The 21,363-nt window shown below is 49.8% G+C and overlaps 1 protein-coding gene across 2 annotated transcripts in view; it reads left to right on the top strand.

Annotated features, from left to right (window-relative positions):
• SLIT1 (slit guidance ligand 1) overlaps nt 1-21,363 on the top strand; it is a 177,349-nt gene that overhangs the window by 8,513 nt on the left and 147,473 nt on the right. For both annotated transcript variants that reach the window (XM_058543652.1, XM_058543651.1), the window contains exons 2-4: nt 12,975-13,046; nt 15,351-15,422; nt 20,497-20,568. In XM_058543652.1, the coding sequence (XP_058399635.1) occupies nt 12,975-13,046; nt 15,351-15,422; nt 20,497-20,568 (216 nt within the window). The remainder of the gene's footprint in view (nt 1-12,974; nt 13,047-15,350; nt 15,423-20,496; nt 20,569-21,363) is intronic.

Genomic DNA, 21,363 nt, shown 5'->3' with positions numbered 1-21,363 from the left:
GGTCCTGTCAGAAGACACAGGATGTCAATTTGTCCCAATATTAGTGATTTTAGCTTTGATTACTTGGTAAGTTGGTGTCTGCCAGGCTTCTCTGCTGAAAAATTACTATTTTCCCCTTTGTTATTAGTAAGTAATGTGTAGGGAGATATTTTGAGACTCTGTGACTATCCTCTTCCTCATCAAACTTTCATCCACTAGTTTTAATGCCCATTGAGGAGAAAGGTTTAACTCCATCATTTCTCCTCTATTTATTAGTTGGCATTCTGCTGTAAGAAAGAGCTTTCCCTTCTCCTCCATCTCTTTGTCTATTACAGTATGCACTTGTGGGTTATTATTTTATTCTTTGGGTTATAGTTTGTTGCTCTCATTATTTATTTCGATGTTCAGAGCGCCCCGCATACGGCCAGTGGGAGCTCCTTCAAGCTGCTCTCGTGTCCTTTTGACAAGACCCTTTGAGCGCTTGCCCCCTGGGGTTTTGAGTGGAGAGTGACAAGTGCAAAATGGTGTTTTAAGACATTCTGTTGCCTGGCTTTGGTGTGGAGAATGAATGGAGGGAGAGACCAACTGGCGGTGAGGAGATCAGCTGGTTATAGTGACTGTGGTTTCTGGCTTTTCTGTGACAGCAGTTTTGCTGTTATTGCTGTATTTTTATTCTTTTTAAAAAAAATTTAAAAGTTTTATTTTAAAATAATTTTAGACTTACAGAAAATTTGCAAAAATAGTACAAAGAGAGTTCCCATACACCCTTCACCCAGCTTCCTCTAATATTAACATCTTTCCTAACCATAGTATGATTATCAAAACTAAGAAATTTAGTTTTCTATTAGTTAAGCCTCAGACTTTATTCAGATTTCCCCAGTTTTTCCACTAATGTCCTGTCTCTGTTCCAGGATCCCATTCAGGATTCCATATTGTGTTTAGTTGTCATGTCTGCTCAGTCTCCTTCAATCTGTGTCACTTTCTTAGTCTTTCCTTCCTTTCCATGACCTTGACACTTTTGAAAAGTACTGGTCAGTTATTTTGTAGAATGTTCTTCAGTTTGGGTTTGTCTGCTGTTTTTCATGATTGGATTGAGGTTATGCATTTTTGGTGAGAGTGCCATAGAGGTGATGTGTCTTTCTCAGAGTATCCTATCAGGGGGTTGATGACATCGACATGTCTCGTTGCTGGTGTGTTAACCTTGATCTCTTGGTTAAGGTGGTGTCTGTCAGGTTTCTCCACTGTAACGTTACTCTCCTTCCATTGGCAGTTGGGATTGCAATATTTGGGGGGAGATACTTTGTTACTATGTAAGATCCTTTTTGTCCTCAAATTCTCACCTACTAATTTTAGCATCCATTAATGGATCTTGCCTGCAACCGTTATTATCTGATTTTGACTTTCTATTTCCCTCATTTCTTCTACATTCACTAATTGGAATTCTTCTGTAGGGCAGATAATTTTAATCCTTTTTAAGCAGGTGGTGTGTTTGATGGTACCTTGGGTTTTGAGTTTCCCGAGGGCAGGGGCTGTGTCTCATGTATCTTTGTGTTTCCATCACCTGGTGTTTAGTAGGTGCTCAAAAGATGTGTTTGATGAGGTGTTTTTTTTTAATTTTTTTAACTTTGATTAAGATCAAAGTTCTGATCTTTGCTTTAGAAAATAGGGTCATTGTAGTAGGCTGAATAACGGTCCCCAAAGATGTCCACATCATAATCCCTGGAACCTGTGAATATATTACCTTCCAGGGTAAAAGGGACTTTGCTGATGTGATTAAATTAAGGATCTTGAGATGGGAGATGATCCTGGATTATCTGGGTGGGCCCAGCATAATCACAAGGGTGTCTCTAAGAGGGAGGCAGGAGGGTCAGAGTCAGTAGCAGGAAATATGTGAGGACAGAAGCAAGAGGTGATGTGAGGAAGGGGCCACAAGCCAAAGAATGTAGGCAGTCTCTAGACGCTGAACAAGGCGAGGAGATGGATTCTCTCCTAGAGCCTCCAGAAAGGAATGCAGCCCTGCCAACACCTTCACTTTAACCCAATGAGACTGATTTTGGACATCTCATCTCCAGAACTGTAAGATAATAAATCTGTGTTGTTTTAAGCCACTAAGCACGTAGTAATATGTTGTAGCAGCAGCAGCAGGAAATACTACAGTCCTCATAGAATTCGGAGGCTACTGCAGAGGCCAAGACATGAGAGGAAGCAGGCCTGGCCCGAGGCGGAGGGCGCAGAGGGAGCAAGGTCGTGGGGGACCCACGAGGCTCAAGCCTCGGAGAATGGTCTTGTGAATGGAGTGAAGTTGGGAGGGTGACTGATCCCGGAGGAGAAGCCGTGAAGTTGGCGTTTGCCTGTTTTGTTTGAATTGCCAATAAACAGCTATGTGAAAAAGTACGAGGTAGGAATAGGGCTGGTTACTCTGAAGAGTGTTCAGGCTGGAGAGACAGTTGGGAGGGCCACCTGGGGAAACAGTTGAGGACAGTGGAGCAGAAACTTCAACAGGAATAAGAATCTCTGGGGAAGTTGGTATAAAATGCAGATTCACAGGCCCATCCCAGAGATGCTGACTCAGCAGGTCTTTAGCAAAGGCCATTCAGGTGATCCCGATGCGGCAGGTGCTGAGAACCCAATCTGAGAAACACTGCTTGGTGCTGGGCTCTCCTGGTGAGGAAAGTCCGTCCTTCCGAGACTCACAAGGATTGTCTTTGGCGCCTGCCCCCATTAGGAGGGCAGGAGGAGGGGAAGGCGACAAGGGAGGAGGTGGGGGAGCGGCAGGAGGGGGTCCCGCCCTGTGTCGTGCGCAGGGGAGCACTGGCTGAACGTTTGTGGATTGGAACCTGGGCGAGTAGTTATTGCCAAAGCCGGAGAAGGAGTTTGGAGATGGGGAGGAGGGCTAACAGTGTGGAGAGCAGCCAGTCTGTCGGAGGGTGAGGGCCAAGGAAAGCTTCCGGAACTGTGATGGGGGTCACGGCAAAGCTGGGCAGAACGGTTTCCTGGGAGGATGGAAGGTGGAAGGCAGATGGTTGAGGAGTGAGTAGGTGGTGAGGAAGTTTTCCGGAGGAGAGAGCGCAGGAGCTCCGAGGGGGAGTGAGTTGTTTGCAGTGTAGGGGAGGTGGACTGGAGCCCCACTGGGGGCAGAGGGCGGCAGGCCATGGAGGGGGTGGCCGGCGATTGTGGGAAGGAGGAGCCATAGCCCTTGGAGTTGGGGGAGACAGCCAGAGAAGATGCCCTGTGACAGGTCAGAGAAGAACTGAGGCACAGAGCAGGGAAGAGGGAGTTGTGATGGTGCTGGTGGTCACCATTTAGAGCCCCCCAACCTTGTCCCAGGCTCAGAGCCAGATGCCTTACCCACGTCCGCCCTTTTACTCTTCATAGCAGTCCCGGGACAAAGGTATTACTTACCGCTTCTTTGCAGATGAGAAGGTTCAGAGAGGTGGAGTCATCTGCTCAGGGTCAAATAGCAGGCTAGTAAGTGGCGCTGAGGGTCCCTGAGTCTTGAGGCTCTGAGACGTGTTTGTGTTTAGTTCTTAAACTTGACTACCGCTCCACACATCTTAATAAGGCCTGGCTTCTTTCATTCATTCATTCATTCATTCACTCATTCAATCATTCATCAGACATTCATTGAGCATCTACAAAACCCCTGTCAGGCTTAGCACTGGGGCCATAAAGGCAAATTGGCCACAACTGATTTCTGCCTACACGTTTGCGGGGTGGACCCAAGTTGCAGGCTGGCAGGGAGGGGGTGTCTGGCCCGGAGGTAGGGTGGTGAGCAGCGTTGAGGGATGCAGGGAGGTGGTGTTGCAGGTAGAGGTCAGTGTCAGGAAGTTAGCTGGTGGGCAGCCTCTTGGGGGCCTGGGGTGGGCAGCGAGTAGAGAGCCAGCTGGCAGGCAATGGACATGGAGGCCTGGTGGCTGACAGCGGGCCCCTGACTGCAGGGTGGTGGTTTTGGGGTGGGCTCCAGATCTGGGAAGCGGATTGGCAAGAGCAAATCTGGGCCTCAGTAGTGAAGGGACTGGGGTGCAATTCGGGTCTCAGAACAGAATACACCATAGAGTTGGGGTTAAGAGCTGGGTTCTGACCACTTCACACCCATCAGGATGGCTACTGTAAAAAAAAACACGCACTGGTGAGGATGTGGAGAAATTGGAAGCCTTGCACACTGTTTCTGGGAATGTAAAGTGGTGCAGCCACTATGGAAAACAGTATGATGATTCCTCAAAAAATTAATCATAATCCAGCAATTCCACTTCTAGGTAGATGCCCCAAAGAAGTGAAAGCAGGGTCTCAAAGATATTTGTACATCCACATTCACAGCATTATTCACAATAGCTAAAGGGTGGAAGCAACCCAAGTGCCCATCGACGGATGAATGGGTAAACAAATATGGTGTATACATACAATGGAATATTATTCAGCCTTAAAAAGCAGGAAAATTCTGACACCTGCTACAACATGGATGAACCTTGAGGACATTATGCTAAATAAAAATAAACCAGTCACAAAAGGACAAATACTGTATGATTCCACGCATGTGAGGTATGTGGAGTAGTCAAAATCATAGAGACAGAAAGCGGAATGGTGGTTGCCGGGGTCAAGGGGGAAGGAGGAAAGGGGAGTTATTGTTTGATGGCTACAGGGTTTCAGTTTTGCAAGATGAAAAAGTTCTGGAGATCTGTTGTACAACAATGCAAATATACTTACCACTACTGAACCGTGCACTTAAAAATGATTAAAATGGTAATTTTATATTGTATATATTTTACTGCAATTAAAAATTAAAATTAAAAAAAAAAAAAGAGGGCCAGCTGCGTGGCATAGTGGTTAAGTGCGCACGCTCTGCTGCTGGCGGCCCGGGTTCGGATCTGGGTGCACACTGACACACCGCTTGGCAGGCCGTGCTGTGGCGGCGTCCCACATAAAGTGGAGGAAGATGGGCACGGATGTTAGCTCAGGGCCAGTCTTCCCCAGCAAAAAAGAGGAGGACTGGCATGGATGTTAGCTCAGGGCTGATCTTCCTCACACACACACAAAAAAAGAGCTGGGCTCTGAAGTCAGGCTTGCCAGGGTTCAAGTCTTACCTCTTCAGCTTACTTACCAGCTAGTTGATCTTAAACAAGTTACTTAAATTCTTTGTATCTCGGTTTCCTCATCTGTAAATTGAGACTGATAATGAGCTTTCAGCCGGGTGCTACTATGAGGCTTAAACGAACTGGCTGGGTTGTGATAGTTCGTATGGCTATTGCTGTTGCTCAAGCCAGGGAGATGGGACGGGTCCCCAGGAGCCCAGGCAGAGCAGGATCTGTGGGAAATCTGCCCTGGTGCGGCACCCCAACTATTCACCCTTGGGGCCTCTTGACTTGTCACATGGTGGAGGGCAGTCCCAGCACTGGGGTTGGTGCCAGGCCTGTGGGCTCCGCTGAGGGGTTGGAGGAGCCTCTGGATCATGACCCCCCGAGGCTTGAGACTGTGAGGAAGGCTTGGTTGGCTGACGGAGCGTGTGCCAGGCCTCGGCCTTCATGTGCCAGCAGTAGCCGGTCTCAGTGGCAGGGTTGCTCAGTCAGCTTCTGTTTAGTGAGCACCTACTTTGTGCCAGGCCCCCTCACGAGTGCTGGACATATAGCAGTGAGCAAACCAGATGTGGCCTCTGCCCCTCACAGCCTGGCAGGGGAGACTGGCCTTTAACAAAGGACCTCATATTGAACATAACTCCAAATCCAAGTTCCAGCCCTGGGGGAGGAGCCAAGTGAACATCTCCTGGGGGAGGCCGGTTTAGAGGAGGAGACATTTACGTTGAAGCCTGAAAGATGTTAGGAGTGAGCCAGCTGTATATGTTGGTAGGCAGGTGAGGAGGAGAGGGCTATTCTGGGCTGTTCTGGGCTGAGGGAGCAACATGGGCAAAAGCCGTGAGGCAGAAGCACTGATGTATGGAAGGAAGTGGATGAGCAGAGTGGCTGAAGCCCTGGGGGCTGGTATTTTCCTCTGAAAGGAGCTGAGGAGAAATTAGTCTTTTAACCCGTGCGCTCCGAGAGGTTGTTGATACAACAGCAGCGTACTCTCCGTGTGGAGCTTTTCTTGGCTGATGTCCATTTGCGGAGAGCATTTCTTAATTAGTGTAGTTTTTTTTTTTTTTTTGAGTGAGGGTGCAGGGAAGCATGGAAAACCCACTCAACCCAGTGCTATTTGGAATATGTCAGTTTTAATGTAAATTTATTCATGCATTCAAGAAATACTTACTGAAACATCTATCAGGTGCCATGTATTACTACTGTGTTAGGCCCTAGGGATACAATAATGAGAAAAAACTGACACGGGCTGGCCCCAGGGCGTAGTGGTTGGGTTTGGTGTGTTCTGCTTTGGCGGTCTGGTTCCGTTTGGATTCCGGGTGTCGACTCACGCCACTCGTCAGCCATGCTGTGGCAGCGACCCACATACAAAATAGAGGAAGATTGGCACAGATGTTAGCTCAGGGCTGATCTTCCTCAAGCAAAAAAAAAAAACAAAAACTGACCCAGTCTATGCCTGTGGGGGCTGAGACGTCTGTCAAGGAAGCCCTCAAATCCGTATAAAATTGCCCCTGATTTGTGCTGCAGAGAAGAGGGCTGGGGAGCTCTGCGGGGCTGTGATAGGGAGGTTTGATCCATTGGAAGGAAAAGTTGGAATTAGTTAGGCAGAGAGGAAGGAGGGCGCATTCCAGGCAGAGAGGATGGTGAGTTCAAAGGCCCAGCCATAGGAGGGAGCGAGTCAGAACGGGGAGCGTGGGGCAGGCCACGTGGGCCTTGTAGCTCACGTTAAGGAGATTTTTGTCTTGATTCCAAGGGCGATGGGGATTCATTGAAGGGCTTAAGTGGGGAGTGACATGATCAGATTTGCATCTTGAAAAGATCACTCTGGCTGTGGCTTGGAGAACAGATTGGAGGGGAGCCAGAGTGAAGGTGGGGCACCTGCTTAGGTGGCTCTGGTGGGCTGCAGGCGCCTTGGTGGAGGGGTGGACACGCAGACGGGCTGGCCTGCAGGTCGGGGTGTTCGGCGTCCGGGGGCCCCTCCACTGCTGTCGGGGCAGCGGCTGGGTAGGGAAATTCTTCCTTTAGGCGGTTCTCCCGTCTAACTCTACAGGCGCTCAGCTCCATGGATTTGGGGCGAGGGTGAAATTTCACAGGACGGGGCCGAGGTGTATGGTTCCCCAGCCCGAGGCCTGTCTAGGTCACAGTCAGAGCGTGCGTGTTTATTTTTTGGAGACCCTGTGGGAAGGGATTCAGAGGGCAGCCTGAGCCACCCCATCGCCAGTGCAGGCTTGGGCTGCCCGTGGGAATGTTCTGGGCCCTCAGGGAACCAGCACCAGGAGTGGCTGGAGCTCCAGGCCGAGAAACGCTTGTGAAGTGCGTGGAGGCCCCAGGACACCCCTCAAGGGGCCCAGGGTGTTTATTCCTGCAGCTCTAGGAAATCTGAGGGTTTCTTTCAGTTTATCACAAACACTAAGATGCTGGGGATCAGATTCTTGTTTCCTGAGAGGATTCAAGAAATCCTGGTGTGTTTTTGTTTTTTCCTTGGTAACTTTGCTTCAGGGAATTTTCTCCAGGATCTTTTACCACCGAGGTTTTCCTTTCAGGTTAGGACCACACAGGAACAGATGGAAATCAGGGCCGTTTGCCAGTGGAGTGTGTTTCCTCCTGGGGGAGAAGGATGGTGCAGACTCAGCACTTTGGAAGAGAGAGAACGGTCTCAGGGCATCTTCCCTGGGCCTTAGCGTCCTGGGGCCTGCAGAGTAGCTGGCTCCTCTCGCTCAGTGTGGCCCAGCCAGTCCAGCACCAGCCTGAGCTGAGCCTGGGACACCACCCTCCTAGTGGAGCAATGGTCTTTGAGGAAAACAACAACAACAACAACAACAGTAGTCGTAGTAAAATAATTGCAGCAGTTAATACTGACATAGAGAGCACTTCGGTATGCCAGGCACTGATCTTGGTGCTTTAGAAATAGTAAGTCATTTACTCACCACATCTCTAAGGAGTGGGTACTATTGTTATCCTTATTTTACAAGTGGGGAAACTGAGGCACAGAGAAGTTAAGCTACATGCCCAGGGTCACACAGCTGGTCATGGTGGAGCATGAATTTGAAGCCAGACAGTCTTAGCCATTAAGCCCAAGCTCTTAGCCACTAAGGCCACACTTAGCTCAGCCAGCCAGGGAGCTGCCCTGATCTTGTTGCTTAGGCAGAGCACTGGTCTTATAGGCCCCAGTGTGTCCTATCCAGAGCATCCAGATTGTTCCTCAGCTCTGTCCAAGGCATAACCACTCAGGGTGAGAGGTGAGCTCGACAGGGTCCGGCAACACGAGGCTTCGTGATGTAGGGGAAAGAACGTGGAATCACACTGGCCTGGGTTTGATCCCCTCACCACCACTTGTTAGCTGTGTGGCACTGGACAAATTGCTTCACCAGTCTGTGCCTCAGTTTCCTCATCAGCAAGATGGGGAGAACACGAGTCACTTCACAGGTTACTGGGAGGGTGAAATGTGATGAAGCGTGCTGGAGTTAGGCTTGGAGCCTGCACACAGTAGGTGCCCAATAAGGGGAATTGGTGGATGTGGGCTCTGGTGGCAAGACCCTCAGGGAGCCCAGGGTTGCTCTGGATCCTGGGTTCTGCCTGAGAAACGAGGCTGGGAACTGCCCCAGAGGGCCCACCCCACTTGCCGCTCTGGCTGCAGAGGTCTTAAGGTCGCACGCAGCAGCTTCTCCCATTTTCCCCAGGTGGCTTGCGGGGAGGGGGGTCTCCATGGCAACACTCAAGGACCACCTGTTGGAGAAATCAGGCACTGGAAAAAAATGACCTCCTTGCCTCCTTCCAGCAGCCTGTGGTGAGGGTTCGAGGGGAAGTGGCTGGGCCAGGTTGGAAACTCGATCCTGGTGAGCCGCCCTGCTGAGGGGGAGACAGCGGGCTACCCAGTGGAGGTCATTCTCTCAGCCTAAGCAGCGATAATGCCTCCGTAAGCTGCAGCCCTCAGACCTGGGAGCCTGATAAGAGCTGCCTCTGCCTTTCAGGTCTCCCCCGAGAGGAGGCACTTAGCTCCGGGGTTAGAGAGCAAGGCTGATGGGGGGAGGCTGGGGGCTGGGGAGCCTTTGGCCTCCATGGACATTCTTGCCCGGAAGCCACCAGCAGGGCCTCCTGAGAGAGAGGCTGTATTTGCTCCACTGCCTGCACCATCATCCTCTTCTGCCTCCCTGTCCCAGGTCTTTTCTTGAGCGGGGGTGGAGTGGGGTGCGGGAATTGAGGAGGGGTTGGAATGACTGAGCATTGGCTAAGGAATGCCTCCCGGAGTCTGCACAGTGGAGCCTACTGCAAAAGGGTAAGAAGAGAGGCGGGTAAACATGAGCCATCATCAGAAGTTCCTGTGAGCCCTCCACCGGCCCCTGCCCGCTTTATGGGAATTCTATTCTCAGGGACTCCTGAGTTCCATGTTGGGCCCTGCCTCGTTCAGACAAGTCTCAACATTTGTCTTTGCCTCAGTTTTGCCGTCTGTGAAATGGATAATTGTAGTCAATTGACTTATAAACCATGTTTACCATGGTATGAGCAAATGATTGTAAAATTCATCAGATTTTTCATGACCTCTGACTGAGTAATTCTGTTTCTGGGAATGTGTTCCTCCCACACGCCCACCAGCCTTTGTGCAGTATTGTTTATAAATGAACAATATCAAAACAGCCCAGCTGTTCCAGTAGCAGGGAATCGGGGACTGCCCCAGTACTGATATATCCAGATGGAGGGGTACTTCCTGGACAGTCAGAGTCCTAAGTGGAGCACAAACAGGCTGTCACGTTCTAGAAGGAGGGCATGCCATTTATGTCTCATTCGTCCTCGCATCTTCAGAACCTTGCAAAATGCTTTGCAAATAGTAAATCTTCAATAAATATTTGTTGAATTATCCCAACTATATAAAAATTGTATCCAAAGGAAACAGGCTTGAGAGAAAGTATTCCAGAATGTTAACGGGGGTTACTTCTGGTGATGAGTTTATGTATGATTTTTTTTTCTTTATTCTTCAGGAAATTGAAAAAATTCAATAATATGCCTATATTACTTTTATATCTAAATGCAATAACTTGAATATTATGTTGCCTTATAAAAATATAGATGTCTTTTTTAAAAAATTCAAACAACGCAGAAAAGTATCAAAAAGAAACTAAAGTCACCTCAAGTTCCACCACTGAGTAGTTACTGGTATTAATATGCGGCAAACAGCCCCAGCGAGCTGGCTCTGCGCATACACCTGTATCGATGTGCGTGTGTTTTCACATCAGCAGGCTCATGGAGTACATGTCTTTTGACACTTTTCCCACATCCTGTATCATGAACAGATTTCTCTGTCAGTACAAATTGATGATTTTAAATGGCTGCATAGTATTCGGTTTCATGGATGTGCTGAGAGTCGACTAAGCAATGCTCCATTGATGTCCATTTAACATTTTTGCTCTTATAATCAATGCTGACATATCTTTCTATAGTCATGTGGTGCATAACGACGTTTTGGTCAACAACGGACCACATATATGACGGAGGTCCCATAAGATTAGTGCCAAATAGCTTAGGTGTGTAGTAGGCTGTACCATGCAGGTTTGTGTAAGTACACTCTACGATGTTGGCACAATGAAGAAATCACCTAATGACGCGTTTATCAGAATGTATCCCCGTCGCAAAGCAATGTGTGACTGTAATCAAAAAAATAAGACAACCAGAAATTCCTTGTGGTTTTAGGTTTTGGGATGAAAATTTCAGCAGGATGGCCCAAAGGAAACCAGCCCTGCTTGTGGAGGGAAACAATTTTAAGGGCTTCGTGATGACATTCTCAATGTTTGAAGAATGGTCATGTTGCGGAAGGAGCAGATTGGGGTGCAACACAAGGGAGGCTCAGAGGGGGCTGTTTCAGGGAAGAATATTTAGTTCAACAAAAAAAGACCTTCACCTTGAAAAGAGCCTGCCTCCCACGAGAAGGTGTCTCACAGCATTTAGGCCAGAAAGCGGCTCAGTCTGGGGGTCTCACCAGTGGCCCTGTCACCTTGGGGAGGCCTCAGGCCCCTCTGAGAGATCCTGTTGGGAAAGAGGTGAGCAGCAGGGAATGAGTCTTTCCAGCTGCTCTGAAGGATCAGAAGCCAGGCCCAGGGGAAGGGCCGAGAGAGAGATGAGTTGAATGAATTATCGGCTTGTCAACTTGGGGAGACAGCTGGCCTGGTGGGAGAAGCCTGGGCCCTAGGATCAGACAGCCATGGTCCAGATCCCTGTTCTGTCATTTACCAGCTGGTGACCTCGGGAAGGCATCTAACCTTTTTGAACCACTCTTTCCTCATCTGTAAGACGGGCACAGTAACTACTTTCCAGCATCTCGTGAGGTTGGACACAAAGCCCAGTACCCAGAGTGTGTGAAAACTAATAACAGATGGTTGTTCTTAGTGGAAGCAACTCTAGAACATCATTAGGCCAAATACTTTTAGGAAAGGACACTTGCTGTTTTTCAAAGTAGCTTGGACTTGGGTTTGGCTGGTGACTGTACCTGGAACCTTTGACCAAAGGTGGGAAGTGAGGAGACTGGGCTGCAGGTGAATATGGGTTGTGTGTGTATGTTGGGATGAGAGCACTTAAGATTGTTGCCAAGCACTCTGGTGACTGTGACGGTGGTGAGAAAGAGGAGGAGACCGTGTGGCTGTGAACACGGAGCTGCCACAGGGAGACAGGTTAGGTGCGGAGGTGACAGCTGGGTTTGGAGCTAGGTCCGAGTGAGATTCTGCTGTGTGTGGCTCAGTGGAAGAACTTTCTGGGGAGTGGAGTGCCTGACTCCTGGGGTGGCCTGCCTTTCTGAGGCTGCACTAGCTCCCTGGGAAGACGAGTGGCCCCACGGAGGCCAAGTGAGGTTCCCTGGGAGGCTTGGCAGGGAGGGGGTGCCAAACGCCCTCTAAGGTGGTGTCCCTCTAAGGTGGTGTCCATGTCCAAGGTGCCCAGGGGGTGATTGGGAGGGCTGAGGGAGGAGCACATGTGGCCTTGGAAGGGAGGAAGGGCCAGAGGCCAGGGGGGTGTGAGGGGAGGAGCCACCATAGTTGTAGGCCTGGCCCTGGATCTGGACAGTGGGCTCGGCCTCTCTTCCTCGGCCCTGCCCTCCAGCCCCCGCTGCAGGACTGACCTCATGGCAGGCTCCTGCCTAGAGGCCTCACTGGCTCCCTGTCTCTCCTCTACTTGCTTTCTCAGGCCCTCTGTGATCTGGACCCACTGTGCCCTAACCCTGCTTACCACGGCTCCCAACCCTCAGCCTGTCTCTGCCCCCCACCCCTCCGATACTCCAGGGTGTTCTCCTTCCCTGGAATGTCTGCTCCATCCCTCTTGCTGCAGATCTGCCTTGTCTTTTGGGCCTCAGCTTCAGTCTCACTTCCTCAGTTCCCCTAAATGGCATGGCCCCCCTGCTCTCTCCTACTCAGAATATGGACAGCTCATTGGAGCCAGTGCCACCAGATGATGGCATCGGTATGCCCAGGGGGGCCTTTTCCAAGTGCAGGCCCTGCTCTTTACTTGTTTATGCCTCATGCTGACCCTATGAGGTAGACACAGTTATCATCCCCATTTTATAGATGAGGAAACTGAGGCTCAGTGAGGATTTTACCTGAATAACCTCTCAATTGGCTAGTTTCCAAATTCTTTCCCGTGTGAACGTCTTGTCTCTCCAACGAGACTGAGCTCTTTCAGGGCAAAAGCCGTGTTTTGGGTTTCCGCAGCGTTCCCAGCAGTGAGCCCGTGCCCGGTGAGTTCTTGCTGGTCGGACATCTGCTGCAAAGAGGCCTCAGCTTGTTGGGCCTCGACACAAACTTGGGGTCCAGGGCTTGGCTGGGAAGCTCGCAGCCCCGTTGGCGAGATGACTGGCTTGAGCCTGGTGGAGAGCGAGCCTGGAGCTGAGCCCCTGGCCTGGGGGCCCACCCTGGGCCTCTCACCGTTTGCTTCTCTCCTTTCGTCCACCAGGGAGCTCAACGGCAACAACATCACTCGGATCCACAAGAATGACTTTGCGGGGCTCAAGCAGCTGCGGGTGCTGTGAGTACGGGATTCTGCCCCTCGTGCCCTCCCTCCTGCCCCCACCCTCAGCAGTGGCGTTGTGGGTCCTAGGCAGAGCCCTGGCTGTGGGTCGTAGGGTTGCAGGGTTGTAGGCGAGCTGGGCCCCTCCCCTATGGAGTCAGTCTTGGGATGCCCTGAGTGGGATAGGGTGGAGGTGATGGTGAGTTCTGCCCCAGGGTGGCCACTGTCTCCTGCACAGCTGAAAACTGGGCACGGCGTGGGCACCAGTTGTCGCCGCCTAGTGGACCTGGCTGGGCAGAGGGGGCTGTCTTGTCCGTTGGCTGTCTCCCGGGATCAGGGAAGACCAGGTCTGCTCAGGCTGCCGTCGCAAAGGACCGCAGACTGAGCAGCTTAAACGACAGAAATTGATTTTCTCACCGTTCTGGAGGCTGGAAGCCTAAGATCAGGGTGCTGACAGGGCTGGTTTGTGGTGAGGCCTCTCTTGTGTCCTCATGTGGCCTTTCCTCTGTGTGTGCACAGGGAGAGATCTCTGGTGTCTCTTTGTCTTATAAGGACACTGATCCTATCAGATTAGGGCCCCACCCTTACAACCTCATTTAACCTTAATTACCTCCCTAAAGGCCCTATCTCCAAATACAGTCACAATGGGGGTTAGAGCTTCAACATATGAATTGTTGGGGGACACAAGTCAGTCCACAACAGTCTCCATAGTTCTTCTGAACCTGTGCCCCAGAGAGACTCTCCAGCAAGGCCACAGTCCCCTGGCTTGAGAGCAAGGGGAGTCCGGGCAGTTGAGGACAGAGGTGACTCCTCTCGGGTACTTGACAGTTGCAATATTGGAAGTGGTGGGTATGGCTCTTTTGGGCTTGGCTACTAGCCAGCAAAGGAGCCGTCCATGGCATGTGTCTTGTCAGGCTGGGCAGGGGTGGGAAGTGAGGGGAAGGCGTGGATCCCTTCATCCTCTCCTGCTCTCCTGATATGGGGGTGAAGAGGCAGCCTGGCATGCATGCATGCATGCATTCTGATGCAGGAATGGCTCAGCTCACAAACTCAGGTGTGCAGGGAAGAATCACATTTCTTTATTTTCTCTGCATCTACTCAGTTTTAACTCTGAGCCCCCATCCCACCCGGCTGGCAGGAAATTCAACATCAGACAATCATAGGATCCCTCACACTCTACTCCCAGAGTAGTACAAGGGTCCTGGGGCCTCAGTTCTTTCAGAACTACTGACTTTGTAGTTTCCAAAGTCTTGGGGGGAGCTGGGGGACCTTGTGGCCGATCCTTTCGCTGGTCATAGCTGTCAATTGCTGAGCAGGGTCTCTGCTGCTCCAGAACCCGCTGACCTCTGACCCCTTTCCAGGCTCCAGGAATCTCTTCTGAGTCTGGGGAAGCCCTCCCTCCTGGCATTCCGCCTGCACCCACTCCCACCCCCACCCCCCTCTGGCCTCCAGGCCTCCAGCAAGAGCTCCTCAACAGTGCAGGCTTTTGGAAGCAAAGCAGAGGAAGAGAAGTGTCTAGTGGCAGCTTCTACCCTCTGCCCTGCCCCGCACCTTGTCTGAGGTGCTTGCGGGAGCACACAAGCTATCTGCTTCAGAGTGGAGAGCAGAAAACGCAGGGAGAAAAGCATACTTGATGATCTCAAAAATTACCATGCAACAAGCGATCTGTTGGTGAAAAATGCTGCCCCCCAGCCGGACGCTTTGGGTTTCAGGGCGCGTTGGCTGTGAGGAGGTGCAGAGTCCCACGGAGCCAGGTGGTTCAGTTGGCAGCAGATGGGGCCAGGTGGAGTGGGGGTGCAGGCAGAGGGGGTGTCGTCTGCCAACCGCAGAGTGTGTTTGCTGCGTGTGTGGGCTTTGCCTAGTTGGCACCATCTCCCCTCTCCCCACTACTGGCCGATCCCTCCTGCTCTGCCTGTTGGATACGCGCCCTCTGGGCCAAAGCAGGGCACGTGTGCCAGCAGCCCAGAGCCGGCCCCTGCTGCCTGCTGCCTGCTGCCCGCTGCCTGAGTCTGGGCATCCCTGAGCATGCCTTTGGAGTGCTGACCTGGTGCTCTGGTGCTCCGCGGGCTTCTGCCATGCAGGCGGCTTCAGAGGGGTCAGCATGGGGCTGGGGCCGGAAGCATGTCTTACCGTTAGGGCTGGGTGTGCTGTGGAGCCCTTGCCGGGGAATTTGCAAAGTTGTGAGAAAATTTTGTTGGCTTGGGCTGGGACGTGGGTCTGTGTGCATCTCGGGCACTGCTCCTGTTTCACTCCCTCATACCAGCTGTTTCTACGAGTCCTTGTCCAACATCCTGTAGCTGTCCCTGTCTCTTTGCTTCCCAGGCAGCTGATGGAGAACCAGATTGGAGTGGTGGAACGGGGGGCTTTCGACGACATGAAGGAGCTGGAGCGGCTGTGAGTACCCGCGGGCGCAGGCTCAGGGGGGCGGTGGGGGCTGGTGCTGAGGGGACGCGAGCAGCTGAGCCTGGCCTCAAGGAGGGGCTACTCAGGGACAGGACTACACGCCCAGCCCGCCTCCCGCCTGCTGAGGGGAGCCGGGGGCAGCCGCAGCTGCGGAAGCAGTCACAGAGTCATCGTGAGATGACGGCAAAGAGAAAGCTGGAGAGCATCCTCACCCCACATTCTAAATGCAGCTGTCTTTGTTGTTTTTTCCCTGAAAATACTTTATGGCAAAAAATCCACACAGTACAGAGGAAATGAAATTTCCTCCTATAATCTCATACCCGGAGCATAACCACTGTGCATTGATTCGTGTGGCCTCAAAAGAAGCATTGGCATGCCGAGGGGCCCGTCAGGAAAGCCCAGGGCCACCTGTAGAGCCCTGTCTTGGTGCCTGGGGCCACAGCACAGAACTGGAAGGTGGTGGCATGCTTCTGATTTGCATGGTTTGTATGGTTTTTTCCTTACAGGGCTTTCGAGTTTGAAAATGGGTCTTGATCAATTTTTGCATTTCAGATTGGCAATAATGGAAAACGAGGAATGAGGTATAGATGAGGAGGGGATGGGCACTCACATTCACGGGGGTCACTGATCTTATTTTTCTGCTTTGGTTTGGCTGTTGGTGTCAAGAGTCCTAAAGTTCATGCCCTTTGAACCGGAAGTCCATTTTATTTTAAGGAAATAATCAGAGACATGGCTAAAAATTTATATATCAGGATATTCATTGCACATTATTTAAATATAATAAAAAAAGTTGGAAACAGCCATTCTGGTGGAGATATAAGATATAAAAATCACTTTTTTTTTTTTGCTGAGGAAGATTCACCCTGAGCTAAAATCTATACCAGTCTTCCTCTATTTTTTAGTATGTGGGCTGCCAGCACAGCATGGCTGTTAACAGAGCAGTGTAGGTCTGTGCCCAGGAACTAAACCCAGGCCACCGAAGTAGAGTGTGCTGAACTTAACCACTAGGTCACCGGGGCTGGCCCTAGAATCACATTTTTGAAGAACTATTAAGGCCATGGGAATGTGCTCAGAATATAACGTTAAGTGGAAAAGGCAGGAAGTGAGGTTTGTGTAAATAGAACCAACTGATATGTGTACAGAATACAGGAGGAGGAAAATAACTGAGAATACTAATTCTCATTACATTGAGAGGTGGGATAACAGGTAACTAATTTTATTCTTTGTGCTTTTCATTTTTGTGGATTTTCTTATGATGAGTTTATAATTATAATTATAGCTTCTATTGACTGCCTTCCTCTATGCCAGACACCAAGATAAGCTCTCTGCCCCCCAATATCTCATTTAATCCTTACAACAACACTGTAGTCAGTGGTATCTTACAGGTGAGAAGTGGAGGTGCACAGAAGTTAAGGCACTTGCCTTATTAAGTGACTATTAAGTGATTAAGTGCAAAAGAGGGGATTAGAATCTGGATCATTCTACCTCCACAGCCTGAGCTCTTAATGACTACGACCTAATACCTCACATTTCTCTGTTATATCAAGGAAAATAAGGTATTAAATAAAAGGGAAAGAATACGGTTATCTCATTGCCTTCCTGCAGCCTGGAGGAAAATCAAGGTGATCTTTCTTTGGCATTCCTCATCCAGGCCTAAAACGGAGTGATGAGGGGCCCCATTAGTCTTGTGTTTATTTTCTTTAAAAGGCTCAGAGCAAAATACATATTCATGTTCTGGCTATGAGGGGCCAATGTGGATCTAACCCATTCCTGCTCCAGTGCTGGGGCTGACACGCCCTGGGAGAGGAGAAGAGGTGGGTGGGGGTCTAGACATGACCCAGGTGGGGCCCGTGTCACGCCTGCTGCTGCCAGCCAAGGCTAGGCAGGGCCTTCATTTTTTTTTTTTTTTTGGTGAGGAAGATCGGCCCTGAGCTAACGTCTATGTCAATCTTCCTCTATTTTGTATGTGGGACACCACTACAGCATGGCCTGATGAGTGGTGTGTAGGTCTGTGCCCAGGATCTGAACCCGTGAACCCTGGGCCACAGAAGCAGAGTGCGTCAACTTAACCACTATGCCACCGGGCGGCCCCCAGGGCCCTCCTTTTTGAGTCGTGCCTTGTCACTGCGGACTTTGTCCCTTCTCCAGTTTGTCCTTTTTGTAGTTTCTTTCTTCCAGGGTGGGTCATCAGCAACTTCACAGTGGGCGGTTATTTTTGGGGCGTGTGACTGCTCTGGTGCCCCGTGCTCGCTGTGGATGGCTGGCACCCTCTCCTCTGCCTTGTCGGAGACCAGTGGCGGATCAGTTTATCGTAAAAGTTGGATAAAGTGGGGAGTCATAAGCACCATACGTGCTCTAAACATTTCATTTTAAGTTAAAACGTATAAATGTGCATTTATTGACCTTCTCCCTCCCCCTCACATTTTTCTCCCCCCTAGGCCTTTCTTTTTAGCATGAGATGCTGATTGGGGTTCTGTATTGTTTTCCGTTCCTAAACCACACATGTATACTTTGCCTGTGATTTTTGGATTTGGTTTCTTTAAGGTAGAGTGAAATTTTTAAAAGGCCCTTGGAAGCATTCTGGGTGGAGAATTCTGAATTTCTTTTATGACACTCCTGCCCTTCAGTCTTGCTTCATCGGACAGTCCTTTAATTGCCCGCTTTCCTTTTATTGACTGTTTGCAAAACATTCAACTTAGTTTTCATAGAGACAACTTTCTCTTTTCACACTAGTATTTTGTTCATTTATGTAATAGTTAATTAAATTATATAATTATAATTGTAAGTACCTCTGGCATAAACAGGTTTGGGAACAGACATAACTGGTTCTTGTAAGCAGCTACAAACTTGAGTACAGAAGCAGAAGTGTGCAGTCCTGCCACCATGAGGATCGGCGTGCCGTGGGCATTGGTGGATCTGATGTTGGGAGGGAGTGGAGTGCTCAGTCACCCTGAGCCAGCTGAGTGGGAGTCAGTGTGTCACATGGAGGCAGCCAGGATGGGGAGCTGGGAAAGGCAGGCTTTACAACCCTGCCTCTACGACCTGACCTGGCGGTGACTTGGGTGAGTCACTCACCTCTGGGCATCCCAGTTTCCTCATCTATCAAAGAGACAATTTAGCAAAGTCAACACACATACACTGAGCATCCATTTGGAGCTGTGTGCAAGATGGTGGTGATAAACCTTCCCTGGGGGGTTGTTGCCAGGAGGGGAGGGGAGGGGATGTGCATGAATGTAAGGCCTTGTGAGATCCCAAGAGAAAGAAGCCCACCTTTTCATTCCTTTGCCCTCCAAACCATTTATCCTGGTGCCTGGCACATGGGAAGGGCTAATAAGCACTGTAGCCGCTCCTGCTACTGTTCCTAGCCACCTGCAGGTCCCTCACCAGGCTGGGTCCCTCCTTTGATGTCCTTTGGTTTTCCGCTTGAAACTTGCTATCAAATCCTTTTTCCTCTTAAGTGTTTTTCAGAAATTGAAGCTGGAAAACTGAGAAAGTCTTGGGGGAAAAGAAAACAGAATCCAAACCAAGATTACCAGGCAGTGTAAATACAGGATTAATTTACTGGACGAGGGTAGGAACTTGGAGTGATGTGATGTCCACTCTGTTGCTTTAAGGATTATATTGGTGGTCCCTTTTATTCGAAGGCAACGATGTGTTTCCCTAGCAGCCCACCCTTTAGAGGAAATGTCTTCCAGCTGGCCTAAAGTTGAAGCTCTAATTGTCTGTACTGTGCTAGAAAATGGTACCTTTCTCACATCCCAGTGAAGGTGACCTCCTAGGAGGTGACCACAGACCAGTTACTGCTGGCCACATAGACTTATGTTTCTTCCTCCTTCCCCCCAAAGGAAAGCTTTTGCCAAGTTGGTTTATCATCTTCTAGAACTGTTAAAGGAGATCCTTGTGTGAAGCTCAAACTGTGCCGGAGACTGGAGGGCAGAGGCTGCATTTTACGCCAGTGCTTCTCCCTCCTTGACGTGCATCCAGATCCTGGGGGTCTTGTTGAAATGCAGATTCTGCATAGGTCTGGGGTAGAGCCTGGGTATTGCAGCTCTTACCAGCTCCCAGGTGATGGCCCTGCAGGTGGTCCACGGACACAGTGTGGGTGCCAAGGTTCCGTACTTTATAGGTTCACACCCCCTGGTGGGCTGGAGTCCTACACTCCAGAGTCAGAGAGTTGGTTGCCTAAGGTGGCACGATGAGTCTGGTTAGACTTCGCTGCCTCCCTAGGACAAGTGCGAGTCCTTCCTGCGTTGTCTTCTCGTCAGGCCACATTCCAGAACCAGATTTCCCACTCCTGCCTGTGTTTATAATACTGAAATGTTATCTGTCCATCAATAGAGGAATTAAAAGTAATGGACATACTATTCAGTCATTAAAAATAAAGGGGTTGTTCTTTATTGTTTGGCATGGAAAGACATCCACAAATTGTTGAGTGAGAATAATGCAGGTGGATGAATACTTTTTCTTCTATTATTTGATGCTTTTTTTTTATTAGCAAGCACTTCCATAAATAAGAAAAAAAATCAATAAAGCTATTTTCATTTTGAAAAAAGACCTAAAGCAAACAATAAAAAAAGATAAGTTGCCACTGAGCCAAATGTGGATGAAAGCAATGAAGAATCAGAACCTACTACAATAGGGTGTATCTCACATTTCACGTACAGTCAGGTATCCAACGCACAGACTGAGATAATATTTGAACTGGTGCCTTATAAATTACAGAGTGTCTAGCATGTGTAAAGTGATGCTGATCATGGGTGTGGGAGGAAATAATGGAAGGAAAGACCCTCTATTTATTGACTGCCCATGACCCGTCAGGTCCTCGGGGAGGGCCTTTCACAGATGTTCTGTTCTTATCCTCCCCAAGTGTCAAAGGGCAGAATTCCCACTTTATAGATGAAGAAACTGAGGCCCAGAGAAGGTGATTTCCCTGGAGTCACACAGTGACCCTGTTAGGATTTGACCCCTGGGCCCTCTGACTCTGAATCCAGTGCTTTCTGAAAAGTCCATTGGCTCTCCTGGACAGCTAGGCGATTTCCAACACTTCCTCTCTTCTCTTTTTCAGACGACTGAACCGGAACCAGCTGCACATGTTACCAGAACTGCTGTTCCAGAATAACCAGGCTCTGTCGAGGCTGTGAGTGACGCTCCCTGGCCAGAATGCTCTCTGTGGTCTTATCCCTTACCCTGTGGGAGGGGCGGTGTTTGGTCACTGGGGCCTGGACTGTCCCATGACTGTGACTCCCATGATCCTCACCTGGCAAGAATTGTTCAGGGCATCGAAAGGTGCTGTTTGGGGCATTTCACCATGGCAAGCACTTGACAGAACCCACAGTTGATCCAGTTCATGTACTGCCTCTGACGGTGCCAGGGTGAGGATGTTGTGGGGGTGGGCATGCTCGTCAACCGTGTTGCCCTTCCTTACAGGGAGCACTGTTCTTATGCATCTGTCACTGCCTTTGGTAACTTGCCTTGGGTCGGGTATTTACTCATTCAACTAAGCCCTTCTTGAACTATTTGTGTTTTCAGTTTGGAGTAATGAGGTCTGTAAGCTTATTAACTGTGGCATAAAGTCATACTTTGATTTGCTGTAAATGTACTTCTTTCAAGTTTAAAGGGTAGTGGCCAATTCTGCTGCTCCAAGATTTACCAAATGTGTCTGTAATTGTTCTACAGTATATTTCGTTTTGTGGGATCGTGGGTTGGACAGGACCTTAGAGATTGTCTAAGGAATCTCTTCTGCATCTCCTTCGATATGGTCCTTCAGTCTTTGCTTGGCTACCTCTAGTGATGGGGAGTTCACCACCTCCCTGGGTAATCACTTCCATTATTGGACAGGTCTGCATATTAGAAACATTTTCTTTGAGCTCTAAATCTGCTTTCTAATAATTTATGTTTTTCCTAGCTTTGCTTTCTGTAAGTCCCAGAACAA

Source organism: Diceros bicornis, chromosome 6 (genome assembly GCF_020826845.1).
Source record: "Diceros bicornis minor isolate mBicDic1 chromosome 6, mDicBic1.mat.cur, whole genome shotgun sequence".
Classification (NCBI taxonomy): domain Eukaryota; kingdom Metazoa; phylum Chordata; class Mammalia; order Perissodactyla; family Rhinocerotidae; genus Diceros; species Diceros bicornis.
The sequence above is the reverse complement of the archived record's forward strand: the minus strand, read 5'-3'. Positions and strand labels throughout refer to the sequence as shown.